The 18,264-nt window shown below is 46.7% G+C and overlaps 1 protein-coding gene across 1 annotated transcript in view; it reads right to left on the bottom strand.

Moving 5' to 3' along the window:
- The window catches only part of PEPD (peptidase D), a 182,132-nt gene that overhangs the window by 120,165 nt on the left and 43,703 nt on the right, over positions 1-18,264 (bottom strand). The window contains exons 5-7 of the mRNA XM_056862584.1: positions 14,499-14,546; positions 12,381-12,442; positions 6,320-6,364 (exon numbers count right to left, since the gene is read on the bottom strand). Of these exons, the coding sequence (XP_056718562.1) occupies positions 6,320-6,364; positions 12,381-12,442; positions 14,499-14,546 (155 nt within the window). The remainder of the gene's footprint in view (positions 1-6,319; positions 6,365-12,380; positions 12,443-14,498; positions 14,547-18,264) is intronic.

Here is an 18,264-nt window from a genome sequence, read left to right as displayed (position 1 = left end):
TGAAAGCCAAAGAACAGTAATAGAATATGAATGAATTCCTGCCTGAAGCTACCAAATCCTTTGGGTTGTCACAGCCAGCTTCGCAACGGTAGTAGACTGAGAAAGGGGGAGGGGGAACAAAATCCACACGCATTGTTTTGGCTTAGAGCTGTATTAAATTTATGAACCCCTGGATGAAGAGTTTAGCAAAAAAAAAAAAAAAATCAAAAGCTTGCACATCTTTTAACAACCAGCACTTTCAGGGAAAGGTATTTCTTCGCAAAAAGCCCCAACACTGATCTTTTAATGGTCCATTGATTGAGACATATCTCGAAGCACCCAAGCTCCCTCACCTCTCTTCCCTTTCCTGAGTTAGCCACAGGACCATAGTACACACATTAACAGTGATGTGAGCCACTGTGGATGCAAGCCAGGTTTGCCAAAAGCACGGTTTGCAGACCTCACCTTCAAACCACGGCTCCGTTCGTTTGTAGAGAGGCTATGCTCTGTGTTAACCACGGCTTGCATCCATGAAAGATTACACTGGAGATAACAAGCCTGGTAGAGAGCCAGCGTGGTGTAGTGGTTGAATTGTCAAACTAGGATCTGGGGGAACCAGGTTCAAATCCCCACTCTGCCACGGAAACATGCTGGGTGACCTTGGGCCAGTCACACACTCTCAGCCTCGACCCTGGCAAGTATTTAGGTGTGTCTAAAGCATTGTAATTATGCCAATAAAGGTATGTGTACGTGAAGTATTTAGGTGGGAGTCCTCCAAGGAATATCAGGGATGTGACGTGGAGGTAGGCAATTGCAAACCACCTCTGAACATCTCTTGCCTTGAAAAACCTACCGGTTTGTCATAAGTCAGCTGTGACTTGACAGCAATAACAAAACAAAAAACAAGCCTGGTAGTCTATTTCATTTATAGTCCCCACCTTTTTTGCTGAGACTCAAGGTGGATTGAAAAATCAAAACAATACACTCACACACACACACACACACAATAAACAATGCAAAAAACCTGCCTAAATTTTTCAGTCATTAAAATCTGGCAGGATTTGTGTGTGTAAGCATACTGTATTTTGGATAGCCCTAATTATGTTGCATTCCTACCTTTCCTTTATTCCGTTCTTTATGCTTGCGGACCAACAGGTCAGGAGCAAAACAAATTCAGGCAGAGCAGAGTGGGTGGAGTTTGAAGTTTCGCCAACTTTGGGGGGTGCCCAGTGCCGCCAATTTTTATTTAAATTAGTCAGTTTCCTATCCATCACGCCAAAACTCCCTGGGTAAGTGAACCCTGAAATGTGCCGCTATTTCCAAAAGCCTCACAAGCCGCAGTTTTTCTAGATTGCATTTTCAATCCTGCTGCAGTAACAAAAGTCAAAGCGCAGGCAGAACAACGCGTCCCCGCCAGCACACGGATAAAAAAGCGGAGATTTCACTGAGAGTGTATTTATCCCGGTGACAAGATTATACTTCTAAGTTTGACACAATGATTCCTGTAGAAATGATTGCACTCGCTTGCAAGCTCACAAGGGTAACCGGGGCACGGCTGAGAGATAACTTGCTCCCTCGCATCGACCAGGGTCAGGTTAACCAGGTGCTTCTAATACCTTCCTACTTCCAGAAGCACACACAGTCCAAGCCACAGGTGCCTCGGTAAACTAGTGAACATCCCAGAGAGATTAACTCAGAAGTCATGATTCGTAGTCCGAAAGAAAAACACATCCCCTATATTGAGAGAGAGGAATTTTAAACTAGTCTGTTTTTCTGTACCATTTCAAAAGAGCTAAAACTAAGTTATACATACATTTGATCCTTTTAGAACGACAGAAGAGGGCCGGCTTCATGCCATCTACTCTCCCGGCCTCACTAGCACAGACCGCATCGATGCTAACAGAATTTGTCTTCCTCAACACAACATCATGTCTTTCAAGTGTGACATAACCCTGTGGGCCAAAAGCCAAAGAGCTACTTAAGCGCTCACACAAGGGGCAGTCCCCGGCTTGTAAACAACCACTGCCTCTAGGCATGAGCGTTTTTATCAAATGTATTTTAAAAACTTGGGGGCACTCTTCTTCCAGGCCATCAACAGATCACAATAACTGACTTCAGCAGGATGAGAGTCAGGCAGAGCCAATGGTACTGCAGCCCTGAAACACCTGGAGTCCCGTCTGCAACGCTGTGCTCGGGCGAGCCCGGGGGAACATTAAAAAAGGTAAAGGTCCCCTGTGCAAGCACAGGGTCATCCCTGACCTGTGGGGGGACATCACATCCCGACATTTACAAGGCAGACTTTGTTTATGGGGTGATTTGCCAGTGCCTTCCCCAGTCATCTTCCCTTTACCCCCAGAAAGATGGGTCCTCATTTTACCGACCTCGGAAGGATGGAAGGCTGAGTCAACCTTGAGCCGGCTACCTGAAACTGACTTCCGTCGGGATCGAACTCAGGTCGTGAGCAGAGCTTGGACTGCAGTACTGCAGCTTACCACTCTGCGCCACGGGGCTCCTGGGGGAACATTAGTCCATGTGAAAGAATAAGGAAAATAACCTTATACACAGACCTCTCTGTACAGTGACTGAATATGCAGGAACGGAAAGCAGGCACAAGTGTACATGCTCCGCCTCCATGTAACCACAGGGGTCATCCGCATGACAGTTATGCATGGAGAAAGTGTCTGAGCATACGCTCCCTTCCCATGATGGGGAGAACTGCTTTCCGAATATCGCCAACCACTGGGAGAAAGTACTTCCACCGCATGTAGGCACCATGCTTGTGAACTGGCAATCACACGGAAGCAGGAACCAGTGCACTCATATCCATGCTCCCTCCCTACACATTCAGTCCATGTATGGGAGGGGTTGCGTGCACAGGGATATCACCTGCAATGAGTCCCTGCAGAGAGGCAGCAGCCAGCCTCCTCTCTGGATGGGTGACCCAGGCTCACAGCAATCTGGAAACTAATGAAAAGATGCTCACCATTCCAGGACTTACAATAAGAACCCTGCTGAACCAGACCAGTGGTCCACCTATTCTAGCATCCTGTTTCACACAGCAGCCAACCATTTACCCTAAAGCGGCTGTTCCCAACCTTTTTGGTATGGTGACCCATAGGTCCAAATTTATTTGGTATGGTGACCCATCCAGGGTGGGCTCAAAGTTTTTAGCGCCCTAGGCAAACTATGGCTCTGACCTGGATGGCCCAGGCTAGCCTGATCTCATTAGATCTCAGAAGCTAAGCAGGGTCAGCCCGGGTTAGTACTTGGATGGGAAACCACCAAGGAATACCAAGGCCGCTATGCAGAGGAAGACAATGGCAAACCACCTCTGTTAGTCTCTTGCCTTGAAAACCCTACTACAGGACCCTACTACAGGGGTGCCAAAGCTCACTTAAAGAGCTAGCTGGCTTGAACCAAGTGCCATCTAAAGGTCTCTGATATGCATAGTGCTTGAACCAACTTGGCCTGGGTGGCTGCTCTATCAAACCAAGGGATGAGCATTCTTCCAGAGAGGGTCGAGGTGTGATGAACAGGGGGCAGCTGGCAAAAGCACCACCCCAGCAATGTTAAACCCTCTCTCCCTTATATGGAGCCGGAAAGGAAATGACATCACGCAAAGCTTCAGCCTCACTTGAGGCTACCGCTTTGCATGAGGGAGGGAAGGAAGCAGACAGGGAAATGCCCGCGATGATACCACAACCATGGATGCACATTACCACAGAGGACGTGACACAGGGTTGCCATTTTGGGCAGTAGCCCCACATCTTGATCTATCGCATGTTAACCCCACCCATTCTCTGAGGAGATCAGGGAGCCAGAGATAGTTATCCTTTCCATCATTTTCAACCTCGTAACAAGCTTACAGCCCTGACCTAGATGGCCCAGGCTAGCCTGATCTCGTCAGATCTCAGAAGCTAAGCAGGGTCAGCCCTGGTTAGTATTTGGATGGGAGACCACCAAGGAATACCAGGGTTGCTGTGCAGAGGAAGGCGCTGGCAAATCACCTCTGTTAGTTTCTTGCCATGAAAACCGCCAAAAGGGGTTGCCATAAGTCAGCTGCGACATGATGGCACTTTACACACACACAACAAGCTTACAGGTCGAGAGCGTGTTCGTCTGTCCCAATATCACACAACCTTTATGGCTGTGAATCCAAGCCTACCAATCCTAGTCAGCTGCTAGTAGTCTTCTGCCATGACAAGCTTGTGGGACAAGTTTTCTTCTTTAAACAAGAGCACCTTTATGTTATTTTCCAGTACTGGGGGGAAAAACACCTTAATACTCTTACTTAAAAAAAAAAAATTAAAAAAACACTTCAGGACTTGAATACTTCTAGGTATGCTTCTGCTAATGTCAGACTCCACTGACATTCAAGTGTAATTAAAGGGAATATCCATAAATTTGCCAACGGACTGCATTAGAATTAATGCTTTTAAAATGAATCCCAAAAGGAGGTAATAACAGTATGACATTTATATAACTTTACCCGTTCTGTCAGGCTTTCAATTAATATTTCGCTGGGCAGTCACAAGGACGGTGTTAATTATAATTAATATATTTTATTTGTAGCTACACAATTGCTAACACCAACCAATTTTTCAGTAAATTAACGAGGACGATCAGAGTGGTGTTTCATGTTTCTCCTCCCCCCCTCTCCCTTGCAACACGACTTAACAGCTGGAGGCCTACAGTGGAGATTTTCTGTCCAGGACTACAACTTCAGGGACGGGAGTGCGGGAGAGAAGGCACACAAATTCACCAGAGGAGCACCTGCTTTGCATTCAAAAGATCCCAGGTGCTATCCCAGTACCTCCTGCTGAAAGGATTTCAGGCTTGCAAATACCGTAAAAGGCTTTTCTGTATCTGAGCCAGTGTGGTGTAGCGGTGAAGAGCGGTGTTTTGGAGTGGTTGATCTGGAGAACCGGGTTTGATTCCCCACTCCTCCACATCAGTGGCAGAGGCTAATCTGGAGAACTGGATTTGTTTCCCCGCTTCTACACATGAAGCCAGCTGGGTGACCTTGGGCTAGTCACACTCTCTCAGCCTCACCTATCTCACAAGGTGTCTGTTGTGAGAGGGGAAGGGAAGGTGATTGTAAGCTGGTTTGATTCTTCCTTAAGTGGTGGAGAAAGTCGACATAAAAACCAACTCTTCTTTTTTTTCTTAAAGAATTGCTGAAGCTCAGAGTGAGTATTGGGCTTGGCGGATCGACGGTCCCATTCAAGAGAAGCCATGTTCTCAAGCTGCTGATATCCTGGCCGCATCACATTTGTGGAGGGGCCAGGGCTCGATGGAATACAACGTGCTTTTCATGAAGGAAGTCCCCGGTACTATCCCCGGCATCGCCACTTAAAAAGATCAGACTGGAAGTGATGTGAAAGACCTCCATTAAAAGACCTGAGAGAGACCATCCCAATAAGAGCAGACAGTGCGGACTTTGACAGACCAGGGGTCTGACTAGTACAAGGAGACGCAAATAAGGGGCTGTGGATCAGTGGTGTAGCATCTGCTTTACATGCAGAAGGTCCCAGGTTCAGTCCCCAGCATCTTCATTTAAAAGGATCCAATAGGAGGGGATGCAAAAGATCTTTAGCCAAGACCCTGGCGAGTCACTGCTGATTAAAGTAGACAACACTGACCATGATTTATTTATTTTTTCCCTTCCTTTGGGCATAGAGAAAGGATCACTGAGGGGGGAGAGGTAGTTGTTAATTTCCTGCATAGTGCAGGGGGTTGGACTAGATGACCCTTGAGGTACCTTCCAGCTCTATTTTTCTATGTTTTATGATAGACCAAGGGTCTAAAGCAGCTTCTTGTGAGTTTGTGTGACCCCACCCCCATTTCTCAAAAGCATAACAAAAAAATTATAGGCAAGATAAAGACAAGGTAGATGAATCACCATCTAGGAAATGGGGAACCACAAGAATCCTGGGCCCAGAATATTATGTTAAGTTCTCTGGAATAACCCCCTGGGCGGAGCTTTCCTTGAATTGCAAGGATGGCTGACCAGCAGCACAAAACTAAGTTTCACAGGCATCTGTATGCCTGCTGACATTATTTGGGAGGGGGGAAAGATTCCATTGAAGCAGTTGCCCTTGTTGAACCTATAACACGATTTGACCTTGACTTCATAGAACACTTTCACGTATGATTAAAAGGCACAGCCACACACATCCTGTGCACATGGTGTAGTCTCAATTTACTTTTATTTTGTATCTCTGGGGGTCAAGATAGAAATATGAATCAGTAATGAGTATTCTGAGATACCATTGGCAAGCAATGAAGCAAAAAGATCAGAACAAGGTTTTTTTTGGTAAAGGTTAAAAATATGACATACCATTCAACAATCTCTGGGTGCAGGATTGTGTTGTTTACAGTAAATCTACGGGAGAAAAGAAGCAAAGGTTAAAAGAGAAATCCACAAACAGCCCCTGTGCCAGATTTATTTCCAATCAACATTTCATGTGGCCCTCTTGCATTGCATATCCATTGATACAAAACATGCACAGCATCTGAAGGAATGCTCACACGAAAAGAATATCCCAACACTATTAAACTTTGCATTTATAGGTTTTGACATGCAAATCACAGCATGACATATGTGAGGATCTGCAACAGTAAAGAAGTGTGGTGTAGTGGTTAAGAGCAGTGGTTTGGAGCGGTGGACTCTGATCTGGAGAACCGGGTTTGATTCCCCACTCCTCCACATGAGCGGCAGATTCTGAAATGGATTTGTTTCCCCACTCCTACACCCATGAAGCCAGCTGGGTGACCTTGGGCTAGTCACACTCTCTAAGCCCCACCTCCCTCACAGGGTGTCTGTTGTGGGGAGGGGAAGGGAAGGTGATTGTAAGCCGGTTTGATTCTTCCTTAAGTGGTAGAGAAAGTCGGTATATAAAAACCAACTCTTCCTCATCTTCTATTTTAGCCATGGGGTGGGACCAGCCAGCTTTTCCACTCCATCTCACCCAATAACCCTTCTTCCTACAGCCCCCAATCCAAATGGCTTTTGTCCATGCAGGTCCCATTATCCCCAGCACAGGATGTGAGGGAGATATTGCTGTGACATCCGTCACCCCATTGATTGCCAGGGTTGATCGGCTGATCTAGCTGGCTAGGCAGGTGACCCCTACCTCCCTCACCGCTCCATGTGTGTCCCTCCCGAAGCTGCACACTTGGGGGAAGAGGACAACCATCTCAGATAGGAGCGTACCGTTCTTTGGTCAAGAGTATACAATAGCTGCGCTCCCCAGCTAGAACCTCCAAACAAGCTCAAGGATTGGTTCTTGTAGGTTATCCGGGCTGCGTAACCGTGGTCTTGGACTTTTCTTTCCTGACGTTTCGCTAGCAGCTGTGGCAGGCATCTTCAGAGTAGTAACACTGAAGGACAGTGTCTCTCAGTGTCAAGTGAGAGACACACTTGACACTGAGAGACACTGTCCTTCAGTGTTACTACTCTGAAGATGCCTGCCACAGCTGCTGGCGAAACGTCAGGAAAGAAAAGTCCAAGACCACGGTTACACAGCCTGGATAACCTACAAGAACCAATGAACTCTGACCGTGAAAGCCTTCGACAATAAGCTCAAGGATCCCCAGTACAGCCTTTTGGGGTCATCAAAGGGGACCTTCTTTTCCCCTTTTTTCTACTAGCAAAAACACCAGTTGGATCCAAACCCCAGTCTCAACACTTCAACTGTAATGGCTTTCCGCTTTATTTGGCCTCTACCCCAACGTGAACACAACAAGAGAAATTAAATCAGCGTCACAGCAACCATGCTCTCTAAGGAACTCAATTGGTCACCAGGGGAAAAAAGAAGAGAAGCTAATGAGATTTTGTCTGTTTTGAACATAAATGAAGCCTCCTTTTTTTCCAAGAGGCAGGTTTTAAGATCATTATCCCTGCAAAAAGCTATGGTTCTGCACAAAAGCAGCAACAGGGATGTAAAAGCTAGTTAAACACAAAGGCGCCCATTGATGAGCAAAACAGTACATTTCATCTGTGGAAATCAGCTAACAAAAGGTTGGACCCCCCGTTTCCAATGGAAAGCATCCCCACCATGATTTTAACAAGCAATGAAGGAAACCAGGCAGCTGAGAGCAGCAAAGAATAGCAGGATGGAACTCTGGTATCAAGATTAATACATCAAAAACTGAAAACCTAAGGGCTCACCGAGACAAGAGAACTGGGATAACTGAACACGGCTGACCCAACAAACCAGTGGGCTCTCTCTTTTTAAGAAAAACAGATTGACAATGTAGGGTAAAACAAAGCTGGGAAGCACCTGCTCCGTGAACGGGGGAATAATCGTCCAGAATTCACAATATCCTCCATAGGACAGAAAAAAGGTGTCTTTCCTAGGAACCCCCCACCCAGAGTGGATTCACACGACTACTGTCTCCCGTGAGGGACAATATTTTACATTCATCCCTGAGACGAGAGCCTCTTCAGAGAAAAGACCCAAGGACGTATGGAGCCCCTGAGCTACCACAATAGTAAGAGCTAGCCTGCATGGCACTCACTCCCCAGAAGGCAATCCCTTTTTGATCAGCGACCTACCTAATTTGTGCCGTCAAGGTGCAACTGACTTACGGCAACCCCTCGTGGGGTTTTCAAGGCAAGAGATGAGCAGAGGTGGTTTGTCACTGCCTTCTTCTATATAGCAACCCTGGTCATCTTTGGTGGTCTCCCTTCCAAATACTAACCATAGCCTGCCCTGCTTAGCTTCTAAGCTCTGAGCTAGCCTGGGCCATTCAAGCTGCTAGCAACCCACCTACAAATTCAATAGTATAAGCACAGCAATGGAAGGCTTCTTCTCCCCACCACACCCTCACAGTGATTGGTTTAGAGAGGAACGTAAGAACATAAGAAAGGCCATGCTGGATCAGACCAAGGTCCATTAAGTCCAGCAGACTGTTCACACAGTGGCCAAATAGGTGCCTCTAGGAAGCCCACAAACAAGATAACTGCAGCAGCATTGTCCTGCCTGCGTTCCAAAGCACCTAATACAATAGGCATGCTCATCTGATCCTGGAGGAATAGGTATGCATCATGACTAGTATCCATTTTTACTAGCAGCCATGAATACCCCTCTCCTCCATGAAGATGTCCACTCCCCTCTTAAAGCCTTCCAAATTGGCAGCCATCACTACATCCTGGGGCAGGGAGTTCCACATCTTCCAGCTTCAGCAGATGACCCCGCGTTCTAGTATTATGAGAGAGTTGTCTCTCCATACCATGCATAATTTGATAGACCTCGATCATGTCTCCCCTTTCCAAGCTAAACAGCCCTAAATGTCTTAACTGCTCCTCATAGGGCAGTTGCTCTAGTCCCCTGGTCATTTTGGTTGCTCTTTTCTGCACCTTCTCAAGCTCTGAACAAAGGTCTCCCTTAGCTCCCCCAAAACAAAAATGGGGGGGGGTTTCCAGGTACTCCTGCGGGACAGAGGAAGAAAGCATTGCACAATCCTCAGCTACAGGAGACATTCAAGAGCAGCAAAAGGAAGTGTGCAGTCAACAACCATGGCTGCAGACCCTCTGGGAAGGAGCACATGGGTTATGTCATTGCAAACAACCCCCACCCCATTATTCCCCTGCAAGGAGATTTATTTTGGCGAACAAAGATCCTCACCTAGCCTGATACCTTTTAGCTCCTGGCACATTCAACATGCAGGGGGCTTGCTCGTCTACGATACATATGGCTACTTACTGTTAAGGGAGAATTCATGAAAGGTCAAAGAGGACTAATAATCCAGACAACCGTACAACAGGCTGAAAAAAGTGGAGCACAGCAATGCAATTAGTGCAATAAGCCGCGGCAGTTGGCAGAAGGCAGAGAGCGAAGGCCTGGGAGTGGAGAGCAATTTCAGCCGCTCTTAAGAAGAGAAGTGCCCGGAACGCGGCAAGGATAAAAGACGGCAAGGAAGACGAAGGCCTTGGCAGTTGCAGCAGACGGATTTGCAGGGACGAAGGCAAGGAACGGGATCTGCCTTCCACAACAGACCCAAAAAATGTTGATCGCACTCTGCAAGAGGCTTCCCCCCGCACACCCAGCAACTCCCCCAATGCTTACCCCTTCAGCCAGTGTGACGTAGTGGTCAGAATGCCAGGCTAGGATCTGATGTAGGGGCCAGAATGTCAGGCTAGGAACTGGGGCAGCAAAGGTTAAATCCCCACTCTGCCACAGAAGCTGTCTGGGTCAGCCTAGCCTACCTCACACGATTGTTGTTGTGAGAATAAAGTGGAGGAGAAGAGAACGAGGTAGGCTGCTTTGGGTCCGCAATGGGGGAGTAAGGTGGAGTATAAACGAAGGAAACAAATAAACACACCAGAACACAGCCTGTTCATTTCAGAAGAGCAGGTGAAGCTGAAAGAGTATGACTAGCCCAAGGTCACCAGCGGCTGAGCGAAGATTCAAACTCAGGCCTTCGAGATTCTAGTCCCACCCTCTAACCACTATACCACACTGCTTCTCTGGATATCATTTCTCAACAAATGGAAGCCAGCGTGGTGTAGTGGTTAAGAGCAGTGGTTTGGAGTGGTGGACTCTGATCTGGAGAACTGGGTTTGATTCCCCACTCCTCCACATGAGCGGCGGAGGCTAATCTGGTGAACTGGATTTGTTTCCCCACTCCTACACATGAAGCTAGTTGGGTGACCTTGGCCTAGTCACACTCTCTCAGCCCCACTTACCTCGCAAGGTGTCTGTTGTGGGGAGGGGAAGGGTTTGCAAGCCAGTTTGATTCTTCCTTAAGTGGTGGAGAAAGTCAGCATATAAAAACCAACTCTACTTCTTCTTCAAATGCCCTAAAATCCTCAGGAACTGCTTTAAGTAAGAGAGAATCTTTTTTCTTTTTTTTTAACAAGCATGACACTGTGTATTATTAGCTTAACAAATCAATCTATTCTTGATTTTTTAAAATTACTTTATTGGAGCACAGTTGTTCTGCGCGGTGTAGAACACAGCAAGACTGGTGACAGCTACACAAGCAGAGAGCAGACTTTGAAGGGGGGGATAACAACTCCTTTCCCCTCAATACCTTAATTAGTTGCAACTACTTGATGCCAGCTCTGCTCAACAGAATGACCATGCCAAGCACTGGCAAGGGAAGGGGGAAAGGCCCTCAGAAGGGATCAGAGACACAAATTCCAGTCATGCAAGAAGCAATAAAGCCTCTACGTACCACATCAGTGGGAATCCTCTGGCTGACAGAAGGTGCCCACAAATGATCTGCAGCTGCCAAAAGCCTGCAGGAAGATCATTTTATGCCCTGTGGTTATGGAGCAAAGAGCATCACCGAAGCCACGGAGAGAAAGACAGCTGAACAACTGGATGCCGCTTTCAAGAAAGTTATAGAACTGGCATGATGGGGGGAAAGCCGCACAGAAATACATGCTGGGGATATGGTTGGTGGGTAGTGTTGCCAGGTTGCTTAGATTGGCAGGCAATTGCCCGCAAATCCACTGCCCGGTTTGGAAGCAGGGATCATGAGCGCGCATGGCCATGATCGCATCATTTCCGATTTACACTCTGAAGCACCGCATCGCAACAGACCTTCTGCCACTCAAACTCCCAGTGTGTATGTGAACCCTACCTCAGCTCCACCCCAAAAACCTTCTGCCAGAGCCAAGGGGGGACCTGGCAACCCTATGGGGGGGCAGGTAAAGTAAATGCACAACATTCAAAACCCTGGAAAGATCCGGAATTAAAGCGGCAAAAAAGATGGGCATCAAAGCTTTAACAGAAACATCAACTTAAGTGGAGCTGGAGTTTTTTTTTTTTTTTGGAGTAAGGAACTACATGAGTAAGGAACTACATTTGGAGTAAGGAACTACATTTTTTTAGTAAGGAACTACATTTTTTTAGTAAGGAACTACATGAATTACTTCACCAGTTTAATTCTTAAACTGGACTGGGTTCACTCTGGACTCTAGAGAATAATTCTCCTCAACCCTTTCGGGATCCCTCAACACACCTGAGTTGACTTTCCTCTCCCTGGTTTTGATTCCCCTCTCCTTCACATGAGCAGCGGACACTAATCTGGTGAACAGGGTTGGTTTCACCACATGAAGCCAGCTGGGTGACCTTGGGCTAGTCACAGCTCCCTTGGAGCTCTCTCAGCCCCACCTACCTCACAGGGTGTCAGTTGTGGGGAGGGGAAGGGAATCGTCCTTAACTGGTAGAGAAAGTCAGCATATAAAAACCAACTCTTCTTCTTCTACATTAAATTTGTCAAATTCTCTTCACAGTAGCCATGGTGGGATGGCAGCCTACACCAAACCTTCTTTTAACCAACCTTTAAGCTATTTACATCCCCACACCCTTTTCAAAGATTACTAGAGATAAGAGACCACCCACCTTTCCATTTATTTGGGGGGGGTAGATCGAAGGGTAACTTACTGGCTGATTCCTTCGAAGGAAGCTTCCCTAGTTACACTCCCACTGTCCGTGTTCACTCCTCGCTGAAAAGAGAAATGATCTATTACTCCCAGCTAAAAGCACAGCAGTTTCAAACATTAAATTTAAAAAGGAAAGCGCATCTTCACGCAAACCGTCAATGGGCATGCCTGTGAAATGAACTGCAGAACAACAGAGGATGGAAGTTCATATAAATGCAGTGTACTGAAAGTTATCTGAGTACCAGAAAAACAGTGATGGTTATTATTCTCCTTTCCTTGTATACGTCACAACTCTATCGCCTACCAGCTGACAATAACAGTTCATGCAAGCTGGCGGTGAGCTCTTACGCCTTACTGAAACCTTACCCCACAATAAATCTGTCTGTCCTTAACAAGGTTCTCTGTTACAGGGAGAGAAGAAGGGAAGGAGACGCAATTTATGTATAACAGGGGAGAAAGGCTCCATCCCATCAACTGAAACACCATGCTGCTGCTGGGCTGAGGTATTACTTGCAAATGGATTATCTTGTCCACAGTTGGGAAAACCAACCTGCAAATGACTACACAATATTCAACCATGTGGCTAAGCTTAAAGAGACGGAAGAAGAGAGGTGGGAGAATCCATGGCAGGCCTGCTCACATTCTAAGGGGAAAGAGAGCTTTTCTGGTGGAGTTCTCCATCTTATAAGCGCATTCTCCCCATCTCTCTAGACCACCCCTACTTTGTCTCCATCTGCATTTCTTTAGGAATATCCTTGGTGTGCCCCCTTAAGGGTCAGAAACTCATAGGGATTACTTAAATTGCCAACAGCTGCCCTGAGACTTTGAGACAGGGTGGGATGCAAATTGGAATAATGAACAAACAGAAATCTAGAGGTCCAAGCTGTCACTGGGCCAGCTGAGAGAACAGGGAACCCAGCCTCTAGCGGATGAAGGATCTCACGTCAAAATAATCAGCTGTCCTCTAGTATGACAGAGCCAAGAATTGGATAGACGCAACTACAAGGGAGAAGCGTCACAAAGGCCCATGTCCTCCTTCTGTTTACAGTGGCGGTGATGGAAAGCCAGGGGACAGAAGCTGTGCTCCAGGGGAAAATGGAGAATGAGGGAAGAGCCATCTATGCCGCCATCTGTTCTCAGTGAGAGCACAGGATAGAACCAGATAAGGAGAATAGCCCGACCTCCGGAAGAGAAGACGAGGCTGTTCCAGTTATCCAGTCAGCTGTTTGAAGCAGCCAAGGTACCCCATTTTTACTCCAGATCTTCTTTTAAGAGTACCTTGTTGCACACAAAGTACTTGGCAATTCCTCGGCAGCACTCAGCCCTCGCAACAATCCCATTAGGTGAGGCTGCGAAAGTGGGCAGTGGCTCAAAAATGCCCCAGAGAACTCCATGGACTGACCAGGAATGTGAACCTGGTGTTCTTTTTTTCTCTCCCTCTCTCAGCAGGTTTGGGCAAGCTGCATTCCCTCAGCATTAGACTGGCCAAGTATCTTCTGAATCCAAGCATTAACTCAGATCAACAGGCTGGATCTTGAGTCTTTTGAATGGTGCAGAGTTTGTAGATGGGATCTCCCACCCCCTTTCCTACTGCATTTCCCTGCATGCCCCCAACAGTCAACTTCCTCTTCTTACAGCAGCCTTCTCCCATAGACTACAGAGGTCATAGGGGCCGGCCTGCCCTTTGTGGGCTGCTTTTGAGGGTGGAGCAAACATGCTTCTCTGTGAACTTTTAGATATTTTAGATATTTATACCCCGCTGTTTTCCCAATGGGGACCCAAAGCAGCTGACATCACTATTCTCCTTTCCACCATTTCATCCTCACTGCAACCATCCTGCAAAGTAAGTTATAGGATGAACTCGCTCCATTCATGGTGGCATCTTAGCCAATTGGCAAGGAACACTGACCTAATGCAGGTATGTGAAATGACTGAAGACTGCCTTTGTAATTGCGGGGGGGGGGGGGAGAGAGACACACCTGACAAGCACATCCTTTATTGTAAAACAGCAACAGAAAACAGATTATAGTATTTATCAAAATGCTCCAATAAAAATAACCAACACCTCTCATTTGTAGATCTAAGCATGCATCAACCAAGAACTCAACATACCACTTACCAGAGTAAGAAGAACAGAAGGGTTCTTTGAAGCCAAGACAGTGCTTATCTGTAAAATAAAAGCCGCAGACATCATTATGAACATTAGCACAAGGAGAGGCCCATCCAAATGTCCACATGCATTTTTGCATGTCCATATCTCAGATGAGTCTTACACACTTCCCCGTTCACACACTATTTGCACTGAACAAATAAACAAACAATAACCTCACTGGGATCCCCAAGCCTCAAGTGTAATATTGAGCTTTACAAGGGGGGAGGACTATGCATTTTGTTTTACTAATACTTTTTTCTTTTCTTCTGTTAATGCAAAATATTGTTTAATCTAAAGGTTTTTTTCCCCTTTTCTTTTTTCCTGTATCCCCACTTAATATTGAAAACCAATAAAAATATTTATTAAAAAAAAAAAAGTGCCCCCATTTGGAGTTTTGTTTGTTTTTAACTTCTAAGCACTCTGAATGTTCATCAACATTTCTTAACACCTCAACAGCTGGGTTAATGGACATGGTGGTCCCATTTCAACATATACAAGCCAGAGTTCTTACAGCCTGCAGTCATGGAAAGCTCAATTTTTTCCCCTTCATTTGTCTCAAATCCTTCCTCTGATCCAAGTTTACTTGATTTGGGGGAAGAAAGGTTTGCAGCAATTGCTGTTTCACTGGCAACTGAAACGTTCTGCGCTTCAATGCGATACTTCATTGGCCTCTCCCTAAACAGAACAGGCACCCTAACAGAATGAGCAAAACAGCCCTCGACGTACCAAGCAAACATACAGATTTCTGTATATTTAAAAAGCCTTTCGGTGGCATTTTATTTTTTAAAAGGGGCATTTTGCACTGGTGGGGCTTTGCACTGGTGGGATGCCAGCAGAAGGCCCAGCCAGAATCCCTAGGTGGCGCTGCCATGGCAGCGCTGGGAGACCAGTGTTTGGGCCTCACTGCCGGCGTTGGGGGCACTCTGCATGGTGTTAAGTGGCATGGGTACCGGCACAGGAGGCCCCAACGCCAGCGCAGCCCCTTTTGCCCTTGTAGGTCAGGAATGGGATGTTCGTTGAAGACTGCTCTAGTTGCTTTTGAACAATCTGCTGGTGCTTAAGCATGTGTGATCTTTGACCAATAATCTTCATGTTAAGGGACTCACAATTCAAGCTTTTAGAAAAACACCCGAAGTTGTGGGACTGGGGAGAGGGAAGAGCAGGCAACCGACCACCCGCAGATATGCAACATGAGAGCACAAGACCAGCCCTGCCGGATCAGACCAGTGGTCCATCTAGTCCAGCATCCTGTTTCATACAGTGGCCAAGGAGCTGCCCTGGAGGGCCAACCAACAAGGCACAGAGGTCAAGACCTTCCCCTGAGGTTGCCTTCTAGAGCTGCGTTTCAGAGTTTTGCTGCCTCTGAATGTGGAGGGTCCCTTTAGTCACCGTGGCTGGCAGCCATTGATGGACCTCTCCTCCATTAATCTGTCTCACCCCCTTTTCAAGCCATCTTTGCTCACGGCCATCCCTACCTCCACTGCTGCTGAATCCCACAATTAAATTATTCATTGAGTAAAAAAGTATTTCCTTTTTTCTGCCCTGTACTTATTGCCCATCAACTCATTCAGTGCCCTAAATTCCAGTAAACATATTATGGAAAAAATGATCCAACCCAGGCCTCTGGAACATACAGAAGGGTGCATCTCTCCCCACCCCCCCCCCCCACACACAGATCCAGTGTAGAAACCTCCTAAACTGCATTTGTTGACAGAACTCTCCTGACAAATTGTCAATATATGTGTGCGATACTAAGCAACGAAGCGAGTGGTTTTCTGGCTCGCAATCGCTTTTCATCCACTCTCGCAGATAAGAAGTCCTTAACCAGCACTTCTGTATTCGACGCATAAAGCCCAATAATGAGAAAACCACGATTCCAATCCAGATATGTCAAGCAGAAAACCCCCTTTTCCCAGAGACCACAGAGGGAACGGACAGATTAGCACAAGCACGATTTCACAGGCATATTCATCTCAAAAATCAAACTCTGCTTTGAAGGGTAGGCAAAAACAAAACGAAGATGAGATCGCTTTAGAGCAGGACGTCAAAGTGGGGACCGGAAGGGAAGAATTTTAAAAAATAAACCTTAATTTTCATATTGCTTCCACTATGGCAACACACAAGGAGGGAGAGACAAAAGAAACCCAACCAGTGTTTTAAAACACAGATATAACTGGCTAGATATTAATGCAAGTATTAATTACACACATTTATATAGAGGGATTCAGGAGGAGGAGGAGAAGAGTTGGTTTTTATACCTCGCTTTTCTGTACCTTAAGGAGTCTCAAAGTGGATTTACAATCACATTCTCCTCCTCTCCCCACAACAGGCACCTTGTGAGGTAGGTGGGGCTGAGAGAGTTCTGAGAGAACTGTGACTAGCCCAAGGTCACTGCAGCTGGCTTTATGTGGAGGAGTGGGGAATTGAACCCAGTTCTCCAGAGACCTAAGTTCAAATCCCCCTCCCGTGTCATGTAGCTCAATGGTCAGCCTTAAGATACTCTCCCCCCAGCCAAACCACCACACAGCATCACTGAGATGATAAAACAGAGGTGGGGCAACTATGTAGGAAGCCCTGAGCTTCTCAGTGACAGCAACAAGATCTCTCCAGTACCCCCTGCCTAATAAATTACCACACAGAGTAGAATTCTAACTCATAGATGGCTGGAAGCCACAGTGATTAATCTGCCATAATCTAAATGATGCAGTGCGCCACGAGCACAACACTAGAAACCGAAATATGTGCACAGCCAAAACTGCTGCATCAGGCGAGGGGGGTACACATAATCTTTTAAAGAAAAATACTTGGTTTTTATATGCCAACTTTGTCTACCACTTAAAGGAAACTCAAACCGGCTTACAATCACCTTCCCCTCCCCTCCCCACAACAGACACCCTGGGAGGTAGGTGGGGCTGAGAGAACGTGACTAGCCCAAGGTCACCCAGCTGGCTTCGTGTGTAGGAGTGGGGAAACCAACCCCGTTCACCAGATTAGCCTCCGCCACTCATGTGGAGGAGTGGTGAATCAGACCTGGTTCTCCAGATCAGACTCCACCGCTCCAAACCACCGCTCTTTAACCACTACACCATGCTGGGGGAAAAACCTGAAATTTAGTTTTCCAAGTACGTCTATTGTTTTCTGTTAAACTGGCACAAGTGAAAAGAATCACACAGGACCCCAAGATAACAACAGCAGCTAGTATACTGGGCTCATTGTGGATTTCAACCCCTGCTACAACACCCTACTGTGCCCTGACCTGCATAGCCCCAGGCTAGCCCAATCTCATCAGAGCTCAGAAGCTAAGCAGGGTCGGCCTGGCAAGTATTTGGATGGGAGACCTCCAAGGAATAGCAGGGTTGTGATGTGGAGGCAGGCAATGGCAAACCACTTCTGAACTGTCTCTTGCCTTGAAAACCCTCTGGGGTCATCCTACATCAGCTGCAACTGAAGCAAAAAACCCAAAACAGCTCCATAGCCCTAGGCAACCTTCTTGCATACAATTCCCTCTTAAAGGTGACATGGACTACTACAGAGATTCGGTGCCAAGATGTTTTATTTATTTATTTTCTCCTTGGTGTAGTGGTTAAGAGCGATGGTTTGGAGAGGTGGAGTCTGATCTGGAGAACCAGGTTTGATTCCCCACTCCTTCACGTGAGCAGCGGAGGCTGATCCGGTACACTGGATTTGTTTCCCCACTCCTACGCATGAACCCAGCTGGGTGACCTTGGGCCAG

Source organism: Euleptes europaea, chromosome 17, assembly GCF_029931775.1.
Source record: "Euleptes europaea isolate rEulEur1 chromosome 17, rEulEur1.hap1, whole genome shotgun sequence".
In the NCBI taxonomy this organism is placed as follows: domain Eukaryota; kingdom Metazoa; phylum Chordata; class Lepidosauria; order Squamata; family Sphaerodactylidae; genus Euleptes; species Euleptes europaea.
The sequence above is the reverse complement of the archived record's forward strand: the minus strand, read 5'-3'. Positions and strand labels throughout refer to the sequence as shown.